Source organism: Hyla sarda, chromosome 9, assembly GCF_029499605.1.
Source record: "Hyla sarda isolate aHylSar1 chromosome 9, aHylSar1.hap1, whole genome shotgun sequence".
In the NCBI taxonomy this organism is placed as follows: Eukaryota; Metazoa; Chordata; class Amphibia; order Anura; family Hylidae; genus Hyla; species Hyla sarda.
In genome coordinates, this window is record NC_079197.1 from 5,128,957 (window position 1) to 5,151,859 (window position 22,903).

At 45.5% G+C, this 22,903-nt stretch overlaps 1 protein-coding gene across 2 annotated transcripts in view; it reads right to left on the bottom strand.

Annotated features, from left to right (window-relative positions):
• The window catches only part of DDX31 (DEAD-box helicase 31), a 43,876-nt gene that overhangs the window by 19,738 nt on the left and 1,235 nt on the right, over positions 1 to 22,903 (bottom strand). The window contains exons 1-14 of one of the 2 annotated variants that reach the window (XM_056541187.1): positions 21,491 to 21,764; positions 18,748 to 18,989; positions 17,336 to 17,411; positions 13,938 to 13,981; positions 11,604 to 11,674; positions 11,346 to 11,410; positions 11,122 to 11,166; positions 10,391 to 10,432; positions 8,757 to 8,821; positions 8,528 to 8,647; positions 8,334 to 8,440; positions 7,198 to 7,418; positions 5,882 to 6,031; positions 2,994 to 3,053 (exon numbers count right to left, since the gene is read on the bottom strand). In XM_056541187.1, coding sequence (XP_056397162.1) covers positions 2,994 to 3,053; positions 5,882 to 6,031; positions 7,198 to 7,418; positions 8,334 to 8,440; positions 8,528 to 8,647; positions 8,757 to 8,821; positions 10,391 to 10,432; positions 11,122 to 11,166; positions 11,346 to 11,410; positions 11,604 to 11,674; positions 13,938 to 13,981; positions 17,336 to 17,411; positions 18,748 to 18,989; positions 21,491 to 21,592 — 1,410 coding nt within the window. In that variant the 5' untranslated portion in view covers positions 21,593 to 21,764. Of the gene's footprint in view, positions 1 to 2,993; positions 3,054 to 5,881; positions 6,032 to 7,197; positions 7,419 to 8,333; positions 8,441 to 8,527; positions 8,648 to 8,756; positions 8,822 to 10,390; positions 10,433 to 11,121; positions 11,167 to 11,345; positions 11,411 to 11,603; positions 11,675 to 13,937; positions 13,982 to 17,335; positions 17,412 to 18,747; positions 18,990 to 21,490; positions 21,765 to 22,903 lie in introns of those variants that run through there. The other variant, XM_056541188.1, reaches the window with a different exon arrangement.

Here is a 22,903-nt window from a genome sequence, read left to right on the forward strand (position 1 = left end):
CGTACGACGGCGATCACAAACTGGCTGCAGCTGAATTGTGCCAGGGACGCAAAGAAGGGATATTAAACTCAGCCGTCTCCTGCCAGTGGAGGGGAGATGAAGGGCATACAAGGGCCGGGTACCAGGAGGAGGCGCTGTGACCTGACAACTGCCGGCCTAGGGGGCTTCCTCCACCCTGCTCCAAGGTCTATGCAAGGTCTGGACTGTAGGTTTACTGTACCTGAACACGGACATATTGCATCTATTACTATGCCAAGCAGATTAGGCAGGAATAGATAATAAATAATAATAGATAATAAATAACAACTCCATAATCTATACTCATACTAAGTAGATAGAGAAGACTGGGAGCAAGTATGGGATGTTCTGTGCCAGCGCTCTGTAGGTGGCATACGCACGAACCTACAATTGCATCCAGGGTGAATAATAAAACTGGTAGATGAGTGTATAGCAAATATAATATACAGGAGGAGCAGTTCAGCCATTTCCTATCTGTGATGTTTCTACTGAACTACACATCCCAGAAAACCCTCAAACACTATGACAGGGCCCGGGCCTCTATGACAGGGCCCGGGCCTCTATGACAGGGCCCGGGCCTCTATGACAGGGCCCGGGCCTCTATGACAGGGCCCGGGCCTCTATGACAGGGCCCGGGCCTCTATGACAGGGCCCGGGCCTCTATGACAGGGCCCGGGCCTCTATGACAGGGCCCGGGCCTCTATGACAGGGCCCGGGCCTCTATGACAGGGCCCGGGCCTCTATGACAGGGCCCGGGCCTCTATGACAGGGCCCGGGCCTCTATGACAGGGCCCGGGCCTCTATGACAGGGCCCGGGCCTCTATGACAGGGCCCGGGCCTCTATGACAGGGCCCGGGCCTCTATGACAGGGCCCGGGCCTCTATGACAGGGCCCGGGCCTCTATGACAGGGCCCGGGCCTCTATGACAGGGCCCGGGCCTCTATGACAGGGCCCGGGCCTCTATGACAGGGCCCGGGCCTCTATAACAGGGCACGGACCTCTATGACAGGGCACGGACCTCTATGACAGGGCCCGGACCTCTATGACAGGGCCCGGACCTCTATAACAGGGCACGGACCTCTATAACAGGGCACAGACCTCTATAACAGGGCACGGACCTCTATAACAGGGCACGGACCTCTATGACAGGGCACGGACCTCTATGACAGGGCACGGACCTCTATGACAGGGCCCGGACCTCTATAACAGGGCACGGACCTCTATAACCGGGCACAGACCTCTATAACAGGGCACGGATCTCTATAACAGGGCACAGACCTCTATAACAGGGCACGGACCTCTATAACAGGGCCCGGACCTCTATAACAGGGCCCGGACCTCTATAACAGGGCACAGACCTCTATAACAGGGCCCGGACCTCTATGACAGGGCACGGACCTCTATAACAGGGCGCGGACCTCTATAACAGGGCCCGGACCTCTATAACAGGGCCCGGACCTCTATAACAGGGCCCGGACCTCTATAACAGGGCACGGACCTCTATAACAGGGCGCGGACCTCTATAACAGGGCACGGACCTCTATAACAGGGCACGGACCTCTATAACAGGGCACGGATCTCTATAACAGGGGCACAGACCTCTATAACAGGGCACGGACCTCTATAACAGGGCACGGACCTCTATAACAGGGCACGGACCTCTATAACAGGGCACGGACCTCTATAACAGGGCACGGACCTCTATAACAGGGCACGGACCTCTATAACAGGGCACGGACCTCTATAACAGGGCACGGACCTCTATAACAGGGTATGGATCTTTCTCACACATCTAATAGACGAATGAACGTTGGGTCACAAATAACGGCACAGGAATGTGGGAGGAATCAAAAAGGCCACCCTTATTGTTATCGATTTCCAGAAAGAGTTGAGGGAGGGACAACGTCATTCGGCAGGAGGTGAGCTTTATTACGCAGGGCACATCGCTGCAGGTGCAAATTTATTAGGTCAGTGTTCTCCAGTGTTGTCCAGTTGTTGCAAGACTACTACTCCCAGCATGCCCTGACAGCCTTCAGTTGCAGCATCTAGACCAGTGTTTCCCAAACAGAGTGATTCCAGCTGTTGCATAACTACAACTCCCAACACGCCTGGACAGCCCTTAGTGGCAGCATCTAGCTCCGTGTTTACCAACCAGTGTGCCTCCAGATGTTGGAAAACTACAACTCCCAGCATGCCCGTACTGCCTTAAGTTGCAGTATTTCCCCAAAAGTGTGCAAAACTACAACTTCCAACATGCCTGGACAGCCCTTAGTTGCAGCATCTAGAGCAGTGTTTCCCAACCAGTGTGCTCTCAGCTGTTGCAAAACTACAACTCCCAGCATGCCCAGACAGCCTTCGGCTGTCCGGGCATGCTGGGAGTTGTAGTTTTGCAACAGCTGGAGGCACACTGGTTGGGAAACACTGCACTAAAGGCTCTGAAAACATTCATTACAGCTGAAGGATTGTCACAGTTGTATGGGTCTAGACCAGCGCTCCATTAACCTGTGGCTCTCCAGCTTTTACAAAACTACAACACTCAACATTCCCAGACAGCCCGGGACATTACTGGAAGTTGTAGTTTTACAAAAGCTAAGTTTTACAGTTCTGTTAACACATTCTGGGAGTTGTAGTTTTTCAACAAGGATGGCCACAAGGCAGTCCTGGCATGCTGGGAATTGTAGTTTTAAAACAGCTGGAGGCTCCCTGGTTTGGAAGCACTGCTTTAGAGCAGTGTAACCCCTCCCTCAACCAGTGGCTTTCTAGGTGTTGCAAAACTACAACTCCCAGCATGCCCTCATATGCTCCGCTTCAGAAAACCACAGGCTGGGAAACACTGCTCCGATGTATTATAAGGGCCTGTCAGGGTATGCTGGGAGTTGTAGTTATGCGTGGCAATCTTAGAGCCACGGGTTGTGGATCAGTGATTGTATGGCTGTAGTGATCCACTTCACATACAAGTTAATATGTCTACTCACCGTACACAGTAGTATCCCGGCCTGGACCGCAGTAAACTGCTGGAAAACATCTGTCCTCTCCTGTAATACAGAGAGAAAATTACACATTGTAAAGCTTAAAGGGGTTCTCCGATGGAAAACATTTTTTAAATCAACTGGTGCCAAAAATTAAACAGATTTGTAAATTACTTGTATATAAAAATCTTTATCCTTCCAGTACTTATCAGCTGCTGTATGCTCAACAGGAAGTTGTGTAGTTCTTTCCAGTCTGACCACAGTGCTCTCTGCTGCCACCTCTGTCTATGTCAGGAACTGTCCAGAGGAGGATCAAATCCCGATAGTAAACCTCTCCTTCTCTGGGCAGTTCCTAAAATGGACAGAGATGTCAGCAGAGAGCACTGTGGTCAGACTGGAAAGAATTACACAACTTCCTGTTGAGCATACAGCAGATGAAGGTGGAGTATCCCTTTAAGTCAATAACGCATTTTGGGGTAACACAACCCTTCTTCAGATTACGGTATTTTCCGTCCCAATATTAAATCTGCTTGGCTGTGAGTCCCCTCCCTTTTTCCAGGAAGCGCAACCCACTTTCCTAAATCATTTAAGTAGTATGAGCAGCGCAAATGCTTAAAAAAATAAATAAAAATAAAGGGTTTTATACAAAAAAATGCGCAACTTTTATATGGCCGTTTATTGTCCCCACCCACATGTCTAGTGATGAGACTTCCGTCTGGATGTCCTTTATACGGTTGTTATATCCCATAGATATTTATTTCTACGTACGGGTGTTATCGTCCATAGTGATTCCTTAGTGAAAAGTTGTTGCAAAACTACAACTCCCAGCATGCTTTTGCAGTTTTGCAACAGCTGGAGGCACCCTGGTTGGGAAACATTGCATTAGGGTCAGTGTGATCCTAAATTATTGCAAAACTACAACCCCCAGCATGCCCGGACAGCCTTTGGCTGTCCGGGCATGCTGGGAGTTGTAGTTTTTCAACAGCTGAAGACACACTGGCTAGTACTACAGCAATACATTTTCTCTTGCAGAAAAGGGGTTAAAAATGAAAAGTCCTGGGCAGGGAGCGCATTGTTATGTAGTATGAAGCATCTCCTGCCGGGAAGATTAAAGGGATCTGGTTACTGGGATGATTTGTGCCTTTGTAATACTCCATATTGTCCCCTGCACTTATGGGGGGGGGGGGGGGGGGGAGGCTTAAAATAACAGGAGAGCGTGGAGGATACTATTAATTTGTTTCCAATGTGGGCTGGAGTGCCGCCATCTGGGAGCCCCTGTTTAGTTCCATTAAAGCTCCTAATGTGAGGACATCAGGAACTAATTGCCCCCCGCGCCTGGTCCTCCCTGGGAGGCGGCCAACGGGCCGAGAGCAGCTGGCCAGGAGAGGATTAGTCCAAATAAAGACCCTCAGGTGGCGGCAATGAGGACGGAGGCGGCTGCACATTTCCAGCAATCCCCCCCCCCCCAATGATAATGTGACACTTATTGTGCCCAAAGAAGTGCGGAGGCCGAGAGCATGAGACTGCGGCTACAGATCGACCATAAAGTGAACCACAAGCACCACATACAACACTGCGAGTCACAACAGTGCACAGCTATAGAGCAACACTCGGGGTACAGGATGATGATAACCCTCGGGGTACAGGGTGATGATAACCCTCGGGGTACAGGGTGATGATAACCCTCGGGGTACAGGGTGATGATAACCCTCGGGGTACAGGGTGATGATAACCCTCGGGGTACAGGGTGATGATAACACTCGGGGTACAGGGTGATGATGATAACACTCGGGGTACAGGATGATGATAACACTCGGGGTACAGGGTGATGATAACACTCGGGGTACAGGGTGATGATAACACTCGGGGTACAGGGTGATGATAACACTCGGGGTACAGGGTGATGATAACACTCGGGGTACAGGGTGATGATAACACTCGGGGTACAGGGTGATGATAACACTCGGGGTACAGGGTGATGATAACACTCGGGGTACAGGGTGATGATAACACTCGGGGTACAGGGTGATGATAACACTCGGGGTACAGGGTGATGATGACACTCGGGGTACAGGGTGATGATGACACTCGGGGTACAGGGTGATGATGACACTCGGGGTACAGGGTGATGATGACACTCGGGGTACAGGGTGATGATGACACTCGGGGTACAGGGTGATGACACTCGGGGTACAGGGTGATGATGACACTCGGGGTACAGGGTGATGATGACACTCGGGGTACAGGGTGATGATGACACTCGGGGTACAGGGTGATGATGACACTCGGGGTACAGGGTGATGATGACACTCGGGGTACAGGGTGATGATGACACTCGGGGTACAGGGTGATGATGACACTCGGGGTACAGGGTGATGATGACACTCGGGGTACAGGGTGATGATGACACTCGGGGTACAGGGTGATGATGACACTCGGGGTACAGGGTGATGATGACACTCGGGGTACAGGGTGATGATGACACTCGGGGTACAGGGTGATGATGACACTCGGGGTACAGGGTGATGATGACACTCGGGGTACAGGGTGATGATGACACTCGGGGTACAGGGTGATGATGACACTCGGGGTACAGGGTGATGACACTCGGGGTACAGGGTGATGACACTCGGGGTACAGGGTGATGACACTCGGGGTACAGGGTGATGACACTCGGGGTACAGGGTGATGACACTCGGGGTACAGGGTGATGACACTCGGGGTACAGGGTGATGACACTCGGGGTACAGGGTGATGACACTCGGGGTACAGGGTGATGACACTCGGGGTACAGGGTGATGACACTCGGGGTACAGGATGATGACACTCGGGGTACAGGATGATGACACTCGGGGTACAGGATGATGACACTCGGGGTACACGCTGACACTTACCTCTTGGTCCATGCTCCCGTGTAGTCGCAGTATCACCTTCTGGTCTTTGTCGGGTGCAGGGAGGGGGAGGACGCGGCTGAGCAGCGTGTGATGAAACTCCACCAGCTCGCAGCTCGGGAAGAAGACGATCATTTTGGGTTTTGGATTACTCTGGAATAAGACAGCGACAAACAGGAGAAGTCAGAGGCGCCGCTCCCCATACACAGAAGCGCCCCTGTCCCCCATATACTGTATACAAAAGGTCATGCAGTTCTGTAGGGGGTTGTCAGGGACCTATGGTTTGGGGATAGGATCAGGTCACAAGCTGCATTACCAGACATGGCCACCAACCTAGGGAGTGCAATGGTTGGGACTCACTGATCATTAGTGTATTGACTACCTAAGGTAGCGTTTCCTACCCAGGGTGCCTCCAGCTGTTGCAAAACTACAAATCCCAGCATGCCCGGACAGCCAAAGGCTGTCCAGGCATGCTGGGAGTTGTAGTTTTGCAACAGCTGGAGGCACCCAGGTTGGGAAATGCAGACCCAAGCCCTGGAGAATCAATTACATTTTTCCTCCCAGCCTCTGTGACATCACATGACTACAGGAACCAATACAGTTAAAGGGGTTATCCAGGAATCGGAAAACCGAGCTTATTCCTTTAAAAGGGGTACTACGGTGGAAAAAACTTTTTTTCTTTAAATCAACTGGTGCCAGAAAGTTAAACAGATTTGTAAATTACTTCTATTAAAAAAATCTTAATCCTTCTAGTACTTATTAGCTGGTGAATACTACAGAGGAAAGGGTTTTCATTTTGAAACACAGAGCTCTCTGCTGACATCTCTGTCCATAGCAGCATATGTTGTTTGCTATGGGGATTTTCTCCTACTCTGGACAGTTCTTAAAATGGACAGAGATGTCAGCAGAGAGCACTGTGCTCATGATGTCAGCAGAGAGCTCTGTGTTCCAAAAAAGAAAATAATTTCCTCTGTAGTATTCAGCAGCTAATAAGTACTGGAAGGATTAAGATTTTTTAATAGAAGTAATTTACAAATCTGTTTAACTTTCTGGCACCAGTTGATCTAAAAGAAAATGTTTTCCACTGGAGTACCCCTTTAAAAAACAGCTCCCTCTCTGTCCCCAGGTTGGGTGTGGTATTACAACTTGGCTCCATTAACTTCAATGGAACGGAGCTGCAGAACCAAACCCAACCTGGAGACAGACGGGGAGCGTTGTTTGAAAGAAATAAGCTGTGTTTTTCGATTCCTGGATAACCCCTTTAAGTACATATACGGTGCCCCATGGAGGCCACGTGTGATATAAAGGAGTCCTCTCACCTTCCATTTGCCCAGTATAAAGGCGGAGAGCGTGACCAGCTTCAGCTTACTGGGCACCACCACCACGTGCTGGCGCAGCTTCTCCGGCAGAGCGAAGTCGGGTGCGTCCCCGTCCGTCTGCTCCATCTTGGGTTTGGCGTTTGCATTATTGCTGGAATCTTCCGTAGTCACCGTCACACTGATGGGGTCCTGTAAACTGATGTCAGCCAGTCGGGTCACCCCTGAGCGGGAGGAACAGGCGGCGAAGCGCAAATCAAAGATTATCAGGAAATGACATGATGGGAGGTGTAGTGATGTGCGCTTCATGTAGGTTTAGATACTGTATCTAAGCCTTTCTGCTGAGGGTCTGTATTTCACTTAGATGCATTGTATTTGGTGGTTCAGCAGACAGTATCACACATCACAGGTTTAGATACAGCAGCTCAGCAGGCAGTAACTCACACGAGAGGCTTTGATACAGTAGTTAGGTAGATAGTATCACACACACACACAATAGGATTGTATTTAGTGGCTCAGCAGACAGTATCACACATGACAGGTTTAGATACATCAGCTAAGCAGGCAGTAACACACATCACAGGCTTGGATACAGTAGTTAGGTAGATGGTATCACACGGACAATAGGATTGTATTTAGTGGTTCAGCAGACAGTATCACACGTGATATACTTCGATACAAAGCTAAGAGTATAGTATCGCACAGGATAGGCTTAGATACAAAAAGTACAGTAGATGGTATCACACAATAGTTTTAGATACATGCGCTCAGTAAATGGTATGACACAGGATAGGTTTAGATACATAAGCTCAGTAGATAGTGTGACAAAGGATAGGTTTAGATACATAAGCTCAGTAGATGGTATGACACAGCATAGGTTTAGATACATAAGCTCAGTAGATGGTGTCACACAGGATAGGCTTAGATACATAAGCTCAGTAGATGGTATCACACAGGATAGGCTTAGATACACAAGCTCAGTAGATGGTATGACACAAAACAGGTTTAGTTACATAGGCTCAGTAGTAGGTATCCCACAACAGGCTTCGATACACCATACTGTACCACATTAGATATAACAATAACAGGAGATGATGAGAGATGTAGTAGCGGTGGTGGGCACGTTCCGGATCTCTCACCTTGGGTTAGCGTTGCTGACAGTAGTACGTTCTGCCGCCGCTCACTCTGGGAGTTTAGCGCGTTCAGGATGGTTGTTAGATCTTTCTCAAATCCCAGGTCCAGAATCCTACGAATAAAAGAAAAGATCAGGAGTCTCTGACAACCGATGTCTATGGGTAACGGGAGAAGCACCGCCATATAATGTGCCACGTACCTGTCCGCCTCGTCCACTATGAGCCAGCGGATGCGGGTGAAGTGGATGCACTCCGTAGACCTGATGTGATCGACCAGCCTCCCGGGAGTAGATATCAGAATATTAATGCCCTTCCGTAGCCTACACAAAGGAGACAGTGCAAAAAAAAGCAATGCTGCTTATAGACAGCGCCATCTAGAGGCCATCTTGTCAAGCAAAACAAACCAACACAACTCATATTTCCCATTACCTGGCCTTTTCTGACTTTTTCTTCTCTCCACCCATCAGAACTCCGGGCACGATCCATGTGAAAGGCTGAAAAATACACGAGAAATAAGAGTCGCTCTCCACCATCCAAAGGATAGAGGATAAGTTATAGATCGCGGGGGTGGGGGGTCTGACCGCTGGGACCCCCCACGATGTCCTGAGGGAAAGCACTGGGGGAACATTGTAATGACATCATTGACCGCCGTGATGTCAACAAAAGGCTCAGTCCACAGTGCTACCTTCTATACACTAGAACATGTATTCTGCAGAGGGGCACTTGGCCGATCCTTCTTTTCTCTGACATCCAGAGTCAATGGAAAGTCGAGAGGCCATCAGTGTTTTCCAACCAGGGTGCCTCTTGTTGTTGCAAAACTACAATTCCCAGCATGCCCGGACAGCCAGCGCATGCTGGGAGTTGTAGTTTTGCAATAGCTGGAGGCACCCTGGTTGGAAAACACTGATGGCCTCTCGACTTTCCATTGACTCTGGATGTCAGAGAAAAGAAGGATCGGCCAAGTGCCCCTCTGCAGAATACATGTACTAGTGTATACAGGGATGGAAAGTGCTGGAAGTCTGCTGAAAGCGGCCGTTCCAACCCCCTCCATGTATCTCTATGCCCCGTTCAGGAGATCGCAGGGTGTCCCAGCGGTCATACTCCCTGCGATCTATAATTTATCCCCTATTCTTTTGATAGGAGATAAGTTATCTATCACTACACTACTTCTTTAACCCTTTCAGTACTTAGCTGCTGTATGATCCACAGGAAGTTGTGTAGTTCTTTCCAGTCTGACCACATTGCTCTCTGCTGACACCTGTCAATTTTAGGAACTGTCCAGAGTAGGAGCAAAAGCCCCATAGCAAACCTCTCCTGCTCTGGACTGTTCCTGACATGGACAGAGGTGTCAGCAGAGAGCACTGTGGTCAGACTGGAAAGATCTACACAACTTCCTGTGGAGCATACAGCAGTTGATAAGTACTGGAAGGATTAAAGGGGTACTCCGGTGGAAAACTTAATTTTTTTTCAATCAACTGGTACCAGAAAGTTAAACAGATTTGTAAATTACTTCTATTAAAAAATCTTTACCCTTCCAGTACTTATTAGCAGCTGTATGCTACAGAGAAAATTCTTTTCTTTTTGAATTTCTTTTTTGTCTTGTCAACAGAGCTCTCTGCCGACACCTCTGTCCGTGTCAGGAACTGTCCAGAGCAGGAGAAAATCCCCATAGCAAACCTATGCTGCTCTGGACAGTTCCTAAAATGGACAGAGGTGTCAGCAGAGAGCACTGTGGTCAGACAGAAAAGAAATTCAATAAGAAAATATCCTCTGTAGCATACAGCAGATGAGAAGTACTGGAAGGATAAAGATTTTTTTTAAATAGAAGTAATTTACAAATCTGTTTAACTTTCTGGCACCAGTTGATTTAAAAAAAAAAAAAAAAAAAATATGTTTTCCACCGGAGTACCCCTTTAATATTTTTTTACATAGAAGTCATTTACAAATCTGTTAAAACTTTCTGCCTCCAGTTGATTCTAAAACATTTTCTTTCTCCTCCGGAGTACCCCTTTAATATTTGGTGGACATTGTCCTATTTGATTAGCGGTGGCTTTATTACTGACCTTCAGGAGCTTCTGAATTATGGTGAAACTCTGCAGCGCCAACTGAGGAGGAAGAGATGTGCACAGTTATGACTTCTCATGGTTGTTATTATAATACCCCGAACCCTCTAAGGCTGAATTCACACCACGTCTTTGCAATACAGTTCCTGTATCAGGTTTCTGATGAAAAACGGATTCCTCAAACCGGACCAAACTGAGTCAAAACGTGTGTACAAATTTTAACTTGTATACGGTTGAAAAATGATGTCCGGTCGCATCCGTTACTTTAAGAAAAAATAAAAAGTATAATTTTTTTACTTTTCACTCCATTATGAATAAAGTTTCACTTGTTTGATTGAAATTCCAAAAAAAAAACCTGTGCAAAGTCAAAAACCGTATGGTGCAAACCTGATGGAAGATGGAACCGTACGCACATACAGTTCTCTATGGTTCTCATTGACTCCCATGTTAAAAAAAAATAAAAATAATAATAATGTATTCAGTTTAATGCGGTTTTTCCACCCGGACCAAAAACCGTGGTAGGCTACGGTTTTGGGTAAGGGAAAAAAAAAAAAACAGACAAAACCGTACAAGACGCAAAACGGACGCATGGTTTGGCATACAGTTTTCAATGGAGAGTCCATGTATACGGTTTTCAATACGGTTCCGTACAGTTTTCACATTGAGAATGTATACGGGAACTGTACTGCAAAAACGTGCGAATAAGCGTCGCGGCGTCCAAGATTTCTTACCTCTCTGGTCGGGACTAAGATGAGGGCGTACGGACCGTGGCTGCGCTGTAGGGGGGGAGATTACAAAGTTCTTAGGTGACTATTGTACAGTGGTCTCCTGCCTGCAGCTGTCGAGCTGGTGTGACACTATAACTCCCAGCATGCTCAGGTTGTCTGCACATGACAATGATGGGAGTGCAGGTTGTCACCTCACTAAAGAGCCTGCATCATGATGTTGCCGTTACCTGGATTTTTGGGGTGACTCCTTGCAGCCCTTGCACTAGGGGGATGCCATAGGCCAAGGTTTTACCTGCACAGAATAAGATGCTCAGTTATAAAAAGACATTACACAGGGGGTGGACCTCCAGCTATTGAAAAACTACAACTCTCAGCATGCCCGGACAGCCATCGGCTGTCTGGACATGCTGGGAGTTGTAGTTTTGCAACATCTGAAGGTCCACAGATCATATATACCTCTCTACCCATAAATAATCCCAACCTACCGGATCCAGTCTGAGACCGAACCATGGCATCTCTTCCAGCCAGGAGCGGCGGGATCGTCATCTTCTGGACGCTGCCAGAGAGAATAAATTACATCATTACTGGTGGGTACATTATAGTGACATCACTGTCCGCCGTGATGTCACCCAAAGGCTCAGTCCACAATGCTACCTTCTATACATTAAAATAATCTAGCGTTTCCCAAACCAGGGTGCCTTCAGCTGTTGCAAAACTACAACTCCCAGCATGCCCGGACAGCCAAACAAAAAAATAAACAACAAAATAAATAAAAAGTTACATTGTAAAACGGGATTTAAAGGGATAGGCACTTCTCCCTGGCAACGGGAGGCTACATGGCGGCGGATTTGCGAGGGAATCGGTTACGATTTTATTACGTTAACATGATCAGCTTTTTAATGTCTGCTTGCTGTCAGTGAATGGGAATTTGGTTCTTTAAATTTACGTCAGTTGCAAAACTACAACTCCCGGCACGCTGGGAGTTGTAGTGTCAGCAGAGAGCACTGTGGACAAGACAAAAAAGAAATTCAAAAAGAAAAGAATTTCCTCTGTAGCATACAGCTGCTAATAAGTAATGGAAGGGTAAAGATTTTTTTTTTTATACAAGTAATTTACTAATCTATTAACATTTTCTGGCACCAGTTGATTTAAAAACAAAAAAAAAAAAAATGTTTCCACCGGAGTACCCCTTTAACCCCTTAAGGACTCAGCCCATTTTGGCCTTAAGGACTCAGACAATTTAATTTTTACGTTTTCATTTTTTCCTCCTCGCCTTCTAAAAATCATAGCTCTTTCATATTTTCATCCACAGACTAGTATGAGGGCTTGTTTTTTGCGCGACCAGTTGTCCTTTGTAATGACATCACTCATTATATCATAAAATGTATGGCGCAACCAAAAAACACTATTTTTGTGGGGAAATTAAAACGAAAAACGCAATTTTGCTAATTTTGGAAGGTTTTGTTTTCACGCCGTACAATTTATGGTAAAAGTGACTTGTGTTCTTTATTCTGAGGGTCAATACGATTAAAATGATACCCATTATTATATACTTTTATATTATTGTTGCGCTTAAAAAAAATCACAAACTTTTTAACCAAATTAGTACGTTTATAATCCCTTTATTTTGATGACCTCTAACTTTTTTATTTTTCCGTATAAGTGGCGGTATGGGGGCTCATTTTTTGCGCCATGATCTGTAATTATTTTTGATACCACATTTGCATATAAAAAACTTTTAATACATTTTTTATAATTTTTTTTTAATAAAATGTATTAAAAAAGTAGGAATTTTGGACTTTTTTATTTTTTTTTCGTTCACGCCGTTCACCGTACGGGATCATTAACATTTTATTTTAATAGTTCGGACATTTACGCACGCGGCGATACCAAATATGTCTATAAAAAATGTTTTTTACGCTTTTTGGGGGTAAAATAGGAAAAAACGGACGTTTTACTTTTTTATTGGGGGGAGGGGATTTTTCACTTTTTTTTTACTTTTACATTTTTTTACATTTTTTTTTACACTTGAATAGTCCCCATAGGGGACTATTCATAGCAATACCATGATTGCTAATACTGATCTGTTCTATGTATAGGACATAGAACAGATCAGTATTATCGGTCATCTCCTGCTCTGGTCTGCTCGATCACAGACCAGAGCAGGAGACGCCGGGAGCCGCACGGAGGAAGGAGAGGGGACCTCCGTGCGGCGTTATGAATGATCGGATCCCCGCAGCAGCGCTGCGGGCGATCCGATCGTTCATTTAAATCGCGAACCGCCGCAGATGCCGGGATCTGTATTGATCCCGGCACCTGAGGGGTTAATGGCGGACGCCCGCGAGATCGCGGGCGTCGGCCATTGCCGGCGGGTCCCTGGCTGCGATCAGCAGCCGGGATCAGCCGCGCATGACACGGGCATCGCTCCGATGCCCTCGGTTATGCTTAGGACGTAAATGTACGTCCTGGTGCGTTAAGTACCACCTCACCAGGACGTACATTTACGTCCTGCGTCCTTAAGGGGTTAAAAGGGGTACCCCATCTCATACAATGATGGTGTATCACTAGGGCAGTTTTTTCCAAACCAGTGTGCCTGCAGCTGTTGAAAAACTACAACTTCCAGCATGCCCGGACAGCCTTTGGCTGTCCGGGCATGCTGGGAGTTGTAGTTTTGCAACAGCTGGGAGTTGTAGTTTTGCAAAAAATTGATCACTAGTGCAGAGTTTCCCAACCAGGGTGCCTGCAGCTGAACTACAACTCCCAGCAAAGTAAGGATGTTACCATTACCCCTTACATAATAGAATCTAATAAACATCAACCTGGTCATTCTGCTCATTTCCAAGACATTTGTCAGGGTGGCCACCTAAAGAAGATAAAAATGGAAGAGATATAGTCAAACAGGACAGAAATATGGGGTTACGGTAATATATAATCCTGGTCCATGCAAGTGTAGCAGAGCTGAGTTGGTCATTTAAAAAAAAAAATGGGTCTGTTCCACCTTGACCTCAAAATCTCTTAAAGGGGTACATATATATATATTTTTTTTAATCAACTGGTGCCAGAAAGTTTAACAGATTTGTAAATGACTTCTATTTAAAAAAAAACTTTAATCTTCCAGTACTTTTTAGTAGCTGTATGCTACAGAGGAAATTCTTTTCTTTTTTAATAGCTTTTTTGTCTTGTCCACTGTGCTCTCTGCTGACACCTCTGTCCGTGTCAGGAACTGTCCAGAGTAGCATAGGTTTACAATGGGGATTTTCTCCAGCTCTGGACAGTTCCTGATATGGACAGAGGTGTCAGCAGAGAGCACTGTGGACAAGACAAAAAAGAAATTAAAAAAGAAATGAATTTCCTCTGAAGTATACAGCTGCTAAGAAGTACTGGAAGGGTAAAGATTTTTTAATAGAAGTAATTCACAAATCTATTAAAATTTTCTGGCACCAGTTCATTTAAAAAAATAAATAAATAAATAAAGTCCACCGGAGTACCCCTTTAAAAGGGGTACCCCATCTCATACAATGATGGTGTATCACTAGGGCAGTTTTTTCCAAACCAGTGTGCAGGCATTATGCGCCGGTCCCGTCAGAGGCTGCTGCAAGCAGAATGACAATTTGCTGTAGTGTGCATGAGCCTTAAATGGGCCCTCTTATTAAAACTAATTTTTGCTATTGCACTCCTTATGGTAATTAAAAAATCTTTTTAATGTACTTTGTTTAAAAAAACATGAAGTTTTCTATGTTTTATTTGTATTTAAAAAAGCTGCCACTAGGTATCTCCCTACTTGTCCAGAGCACATCCCCCCATCTCTTGCACAGACTTTGGACTCCTGCTGGCCTGGCAGAAGTCCAAAATCAGGAAATGCTGAGGGGTGTGTGTGCAGCCTTAGCCAATCATAGCTCATCTCAAACACTGAACTCCTCTGGGCTGTGTGTAGCAGAGTGAGGGAGGTAGTTCTCTCCTGTATGGCTTCAGATGATGTCACACCTGCTGGGGAACGCCCCTTCCCAGTCTGTGAATCTGGCTCAGACTGAGTAGAAAATACAGAGAAATATCAAGGTAGAAAACTAACAAATAATAAAAATAAAGGCCGGGGGTGGTTTATCATGATGGGGGCAGTGACCTGGGAGGATTATAACATATAACAAGATCATGACAGGTACTCTTAAAGGGGTATTCCAGGAAAAAAACTTTTCTTTTCATATCAACTGGCTCCAGAAAGTTAAACAGATTTGTAAATTACTTCTATTAAAAAAATCTTAATCCTTCCAATAATTATCAGCTGCTGAAGTTGAGTTTTCTGTCTGACAACAGTGCTCTCTGCTGACATCTCTGCTTGTCTCGGGAACTGCACAGAGTAGAAGAGATTTGCTATGGGGATTTGCTTCTACTCTGGACAGTTCCCGAGACAGGTGTCATCAGAGAGCACTTAAACAGAAAAGAACAACTCAACTTCAGCAGCTCATAAGTACTGAAAGGATTAAGATTTTTTAATAGAAGTAATTTACTAATCTGTTTAACCTTCTGGAGCCAGTTGATTGAGATATAGATTATTTATTATTTAATATTTATTATTATTTAGTATTTATTAACTTTTTCATTATCTTTATTTTTATTTATTATTTATCATTCTTTTATTATTTTATGTTTATTATTATTTAGTATCTATTAACTTTATCCTTTTTTATTTTTCAATTTTATCTATCTTTTATTTTTATATTTTCTTTGCTCTATTCACATCACACTTCTTTATTTTATCACTTTCTATGCTTCACTCACACACTCTATTCACACCCACACATTTGTTTCTTCATTTATTGTATCCATGCACCTTGATCATATACACACTGCCTGTGATCAGATGTACGCCTTCTTTTCTGTGCCGCACCTAAGATCATCTCAACACATATTCAGACCGTGCGGCCTTGGTTGGGCGCGCCTCGGATCACGCCGTTTGACTGCCCGGTCTTCCCTTACACATCATGGCAGCATCGACACTCTTCTCCTTGTGCGCACTTGCAGACTAGGGAGTGGTCACGTGACGCCCAGGTCATGTGACGTGGGGCAGTCACTGGGCCGCTCCTGGCGTTCTGAGCGCGCGGAGACATGTACTATACAATCGGACTCTACTGTTACCCATAGCAACGATGACTCTACACATAGAGACAGGTACGATGGGTGCGACCACCTTGCCCCCGCCTTGCTTGTTTATTAATTATCCGATTCACCTGTTGTAATTATTGTTAAAATGTCATTTCTACAATATGTGTAGCTTTTTCATATGTAATTTAATTTTAATATATCACTGGGCACTTGTGCAATATTGTCATTATAGTGGTCGAAGTGACCCTATATCTTAAATGCACCTTTTGTAACTTCCTTTCACTAATTGATGTACCACCTATTTTATTGATGTGTTTGTTCATTTACATATAAATACTTTGTATGGTCACTATTGTGTTGCTTGAAAAAGGCTGCACTGGCAGCTGAAACGTCGCTTGCTTGTATTTTCATGGAATAAACCACTGTTTTTTACACTCAAACTACTTTTGTGTGCTGCGGCATCCTCCCTAGATGACTGACTTGCCTTGACCAAGCTCTTTTCGCCGCTTGCACCAGCACTATGATACAATAGGACGTGCTGCTCCAATCTGGTTTTTGTTATATATATATATATATATATATATATATATATCTATATATATATATATATATAAACAGTTTTTTCCTGGATGATAACCCCCTTTAAACCGTTCCTCTCAGAGCATGCTGCAGGCAGCCAGACACTTCTTCTGTGGCTCCCAGAAACGTGGTACAACATAGCATCCATGCAACAGACATTGTGGGGGATCTCAATCTAGGGCGTCCATTTGTCCTAACAATGTACAGGGATAGGGGGTTGCCTTGGCGCTCGGTTCACTTGCGGCCATATAGTGTTTTTTTTCCCCCCCATATTTTGTGTCCTAAGAATTGTAATAAAAACGGTTTGGTGATCAGCAAAGTTGAAAATAACTTTTGGGGTGTATTCATAGGTACACGTATTTGATGCTGCAGATTTCAATGTAAACTAAATGACTGAACACAGCTTCAAATCCTGCACAACAAATCTGCGCAGGGTACTGTACGTGTGAATAGACCCTAAAGTGACCTTGTAGGTTTTATCTGCACCGCGGTAGAGGACGCGCTCAGCTCTGCTACATCCTTATTCCTGTCTGCTCACCAGATGTGGGTGCAACCCGAGCTCCAAGAAGGAATCCGAGGAGAAGACTTTTTCCTGCACCTGCTTCACTTCTAATCTGTAGAGGGAAAAAGTCAGGTAACTCATGAAAGAGCGAGACCGTGCCGATCACTAGACGCCGACGCAGCACGACGAAGAACCACATCTCACCATTTATATACCGTCCTCCCACAATCCCGTTCACTGCAGCATCACCCGACATAAATCGAGAAAATCCTGCGGACTGACACAGAACATCAGAAGAGAGGTGATGTGATCCCACGTGATGTCTGAGCAAAGGGACGAATCACCAGCAATATCTGCAGCAGTGTTTCCCAACCTGGGTGCCTCCAGCTGTTACAAAACTACAACTCCCAGCATGCATATTTCCTGCGTTATTAAAGGGCTTTAGTTTTAATATTGCCGGATCTCGTCCACCTGGGGAGAAAGGTAACTTGAGCAGTTTTGCATTAATATTAAAAAAAAACTTCATATACAAAAAATAAAAAAGTTACATTGTAAAGCGGGATTTAAAGGGATGGGCGCTTCTCCCTGGCAATGATAGACTATATAGCGGCGAATTTGCGAGGGAATCGGTTACGATTTTATTACGATAATGGTGGTGGATCAGCTTTTTAATGTCTGCTTGCTGTCAGTGAATGGGAATATTGTTCTTTAAATTTACAACAGTTGCAAAACTACAACTCCCAGCATGCCCGGACAGCCTTCGGCTGTCCGGGCATGCTGGGAGTTGTAGTTTTGCCACAGCTGGAGACACACTGGTTGGGAAACACTAATCTAAAGAGATGTTTCCAAACGTGTGGTTTTGCAACAGCTGGAGGCACCCTGGTTGGGAAACACTAGTCTAAAGAGATGTTCCCAAACCTGTGGCTGTCCAGGCAGGCTGAGAGTTGTAGTTTTGCAACAGCTGGAGGCACACTGGTTGGGAAACACTAATCTAATGAGATGTTCCCAAACCTGTGGTTGTCAGGGCAGGCTGGGAGTTGTAGTTTTGCAACAGCTGGAGGCACACTGGTTGGGAAACGCTGATCTATAGTGAGGGTCCATGAGCTGGAAATGTGCCCCCTAGTGGTAATGAAAAATGTATCTCAATGTACATGCTCATTACAGCTTTACCTTACAGGCACTTGTGATTGGGGTCCAAGGTATAAGCCTCCTAAGATTTTAGGGGATCTGAGCAAATGCCCCCCTAACCAATGTGAAGGAACGTCACCAGAAATTAAAAAAAAGGGATTGTATGAGAAAAACATGGCCGCTTTCATCCAGAAACAGCGCCACTGTTGTCCAAAGGTCTTGTGCAGCATTGCAGCTAACCCCAAGTGAATGAGGTTTAAACTGCAATACCAGACACATCCTACAGACAGGTGTGGCGCTGTTTCTTTATAGACACCGACCTCTCAATGTCAGGAAGCTCCGGATTGTTCTTGAAGAGAGAAGACGTCTTGATAGTCGGCCGCCCCTTCGGACGCTCCTCGTTCTTCCCCGTCTGCAACTTCTTGGGCATGGACTCTGGCTTCGGTTTCTTGCTGGGTTTCTCTTTGCTCCGGACTTTGGAAGGAGCTGGAGGTCCCGGCTTCTTAGGTGGAGGCCCCTCGCTGACATCTCGCCGCTTTCTTTTTAACTCTTTACGTTGCTGCTGTGGATGGAGGAAAAGGTTAAGATTATTAAAGTGTATCTGTCGCCAACAAAAACATTTTATATGATGTAGATAATAACATTATATGAATATTTGTAATATATACAGCGGTCCCTCAAGTTACATTAATAATTGGTTCCAGGACGACCATTGTATGTTGGGATAATTGGTTTTGAAGCCCCAAAATGTCATCCAAAAATAGGAAAAAAGTGAGTATTAAAGAAAAATAAGTAGATACGAATACAGAAAGCAAATCCTCACATATAAAAGTAAAGATCTGCTGGGAGCTGTAATCACTTTCTATGTAGAGGACAGGAGCTTCTTCAGGGTCCTGTACAGAACAGACAATGTCCTAAAAAAATATAATGGAGCCGACCTCACCTGGTGTCCAAAGGAGCAGCTAATCCTGGTACAGGTAAAGAGTACAGAACATGCAATGCCTCCCTATACTGTAGGAGGCGCTACCAGACACCAGTCAGTGCATACACTTCAGTAATACAGGTAAAGAGTACAGAATATGTAATACCTCCCTGTACTGTAGGGGGCGCTACCAGACACCAGTCAGTGCATACACTTCAGTAATACAGGTAAAGAGTACAGAACATGTAATACCTCCCTGTACTGTAGGGGGCGCTACCAGACACCAGTCAGTGCATACACTTCAGTAATACAGGTACAGAGGAGTACAGAACATATAATACCTCCCTGTACTGTAGGGGGCGCTACCAGACACCAGTCAGTGCATACACTTCAGTAATACAGGGGTTTTACCAGTGAATGCCCATTCTGATTGGTTGATTCTTCCAGTAATTGACACGTTCACAGATCTGGAGTGTCCGTACATTGTATGTTGAGTCTGGTTCCAAGTTACAATGGTCCAGAAAAGACCAAAGACCATTCTATGTTGAAACTATTGTAAGTTGAGGGATCACTGTATAGGTTTATAAATGTGTATATTTTTGTCTCTGCAGCTATTGTCTGTGTGTCTCTATAGAGTCCAAATACAGGAAGTGAGGGTGCAGGGCTCTGTGCACTAAGAAAAAACAGGACAGTGTGCACTGAGGCTCTATAACAGTGGTCTTCAACCTGTGGACCTCCAGATGTTGCAAAACTATAACTCCCAGCATGCCCGGACAGACTCATATACACATTGCAGCAGTGTTCCCCAACCTGTGCCTCCAGCTGTTGCAAAACTACAACTCTCAGCATACACAGACAGCTACAAACTTCTGGATAGTCCCAGGTTGGGGGGAAAACACTGCTCTAAGGCCCCTTTCACACTATAAAATTAATCCGTTTTAAAGATCCGTTCAATGTTCCGTAAAAACCCTTAAAATCCTCCGCTAAAAGGCTGTTACAAAATCCCATTATAGTCTATGGGATTTTTACATTATCCGTTTTAACCCGTTATTAATAACGGACGTTATTTTGTGATGGGAAAAAGAATGGAAGAAATAGCGCATACACGTCCGTTATTAATAACAGGTTAAAACGGATAATGTAAAAATCCCATAGACTATAATGGGATTTTGTAACAGCCTTTTAGCGGAGGATTTTAAGGGTTTTTATAACGGAACATTGAACGGATTAATTTTATAGTGTGAAAGTGGCCTAATGTGTATATGGGACTGTTAGGACATGATGGGAGTTGTAGTTTTGCAACAGCTGGAGGGACCCTGGTAAGGGAGCACTATGAGTATAGGGGTTTGTCAGGGCATGCTGGGAGTTATGGTTACCACTATGTACATCCCTATGTGTACAACACCGGCAAAGACAAAGCAGTAGATCAGTGGTGTCCAAACTGTGTCCCACCAGCTGTTGCAAAACTACAGCTCCCAGCATGCCCGGACAGCCAAACAAACAAAACATTTTTATAAAAAAATAAATTTGGGAATTTGGTTCTTTTAGTTTACAACAGTTGCAAAACTACTACTACCAGCATGCCCCGACAGCCTTCGGCTGTCCGGGCATGCTGGGAGTTGTAGTTTTGCAACAGCTGGAGGCACCCTGGTTGGGAAACACTAGTCTAAAGAGATGTTCCCAAACCTGTTTCTGTCAGGGGATGCTGGGAGTTGAAGTTTTGCAACAGCTGGAGGCACGCTGGTTGGGAAACACTAGTCTAAAGAGATGTTCCCAAACCTATGGCTGTCAGGGCATGCTGGGAGTTGTAGTTTTGCGACAGCTGGAGGCACACTGGTTGGGAAACACTAATCTAAAGAGATGTTCCCAAACCTGTGGCTGTCAGGGCATGCTGGGAGTTGTGGTTTTGCGACAGCTGGAGGCACGCTGGTTGGGAAACACTAATCTAAAGAGATGTTCCCAAACCTGTGGCTGTCAGGGCATGCTGGGAGTTGTGGTTTTGCAACAGCTGGAGGCACACAGTTTGTAGACCACTGCAGGAGATAATGTAAGTAACAATGAAGACTTATATGGCACTGAATAGAACAGGGTGCCAGAACTCCAGTAAATGCTGCCAGACACAATGTGCCCATCACACTCACCCACTTTCCTTTAGGCTGCTGGGATCTCTGGGAGTTGTGGTTCCCCTTGTAAAATTTCACAGGAGCCTCAGAAATATTAAGGATTAACCCCTGATCCGCCATGACTCTGCTCCTTCACACCCGTGGATCCTGCACACACAGCTACACATGTGAGGAGGCAGCAGGAAGGACCCCGCCAGGGCTGCCCCGGACTCTGCCTGACTGCACAAGGCTCCACTGCGGCGACTACAGGGAGGATGACAACAACCCGACCATAACACTGTACATGGCTGTCCTGTAATAGAGGGGGCAACACTGTAAATTATTGGGAAAATAGGCAAGTGTTTCCACTGCGGACGCCATTTTTTCGTAGGCGCACTCACTGCAATGAATAGGGAGAGGTCTTCAACAAAATGGCCGCCGATATAGCGTTATGTGTTGAGCACCTGAGACAATTTTTAGCTGAAAGCTTTATGTACTAGTCAATTAAATAGAAACAGTAAAAGTAAGGGTAACATTAATATTAACAGGGTTGTTATTATTTACTGTAATTGTTAGTATACTATTATTATTGTTATTCATTTAACTAGCCCCCTAAATGTGTATTGAGAACCAGGGTACATCCCGTAGTTCCATGAAGATCCAGGGTAGATCCTATAAGGGAATGGAGATCCAGGGTAGATCCCATTACTGCATGGAGATCCAGGGTAGATCCCATTACTGCATGGAGATCCAGAGTAGGCCCCATAGGTGAATGGAAATCAAGGGTAGACCCCATTACTGCATGGAGATCCAGGGTAGACCCCATTACTGCATGGAGATCCAGGGTAGACCCCATTAGTCCATTGAGATCCAGGGTAGGCCCCATTAGTCCATGGAGATCCAGGGCAGGGCCCATAGGTAAATGGAGATTAAGGGTAGACCCCATAAGTCCATGGTGATTCAGGTTAGACCCCATAAGTCCATGGAGATTCAGGGCAGACCCCATAAGTCCATGGATATCCAGGGTATGCCACATAAGTCCAAGGAGATTCAGGGTATAAGTGCTTAAAAATCCAGGGTAGACCCCAAAAGTGCATGAAGATCCAGGGTCAACCCCATAAGTGCGTGGAGATCCAGGGTAGATCCAATAAGTCCATGGAAATTCTGGGGTAGACCCCATAAGTGCATGGAGATCCAGGGTAGATCCCATAAGTCCATGGAGATCCAGGGTAGATCCCATAAGTCCATGGAGATCCAGGGTAGATCCCATAAGTCCATTGAGATCCATGTTAGACCCCATAAGTGCATGGAGATCCAGGGTAGATCCCATAAGTCCATTGAGATCCAGGGTAGACCCCATAAGTTCATGAAGATCCAGGGTAGATCCCATAAGTCCATTGAGGTCCAGGGTAGACCCTGTAAGTTCATGGAGATCCAGGGTAGATCCCATAA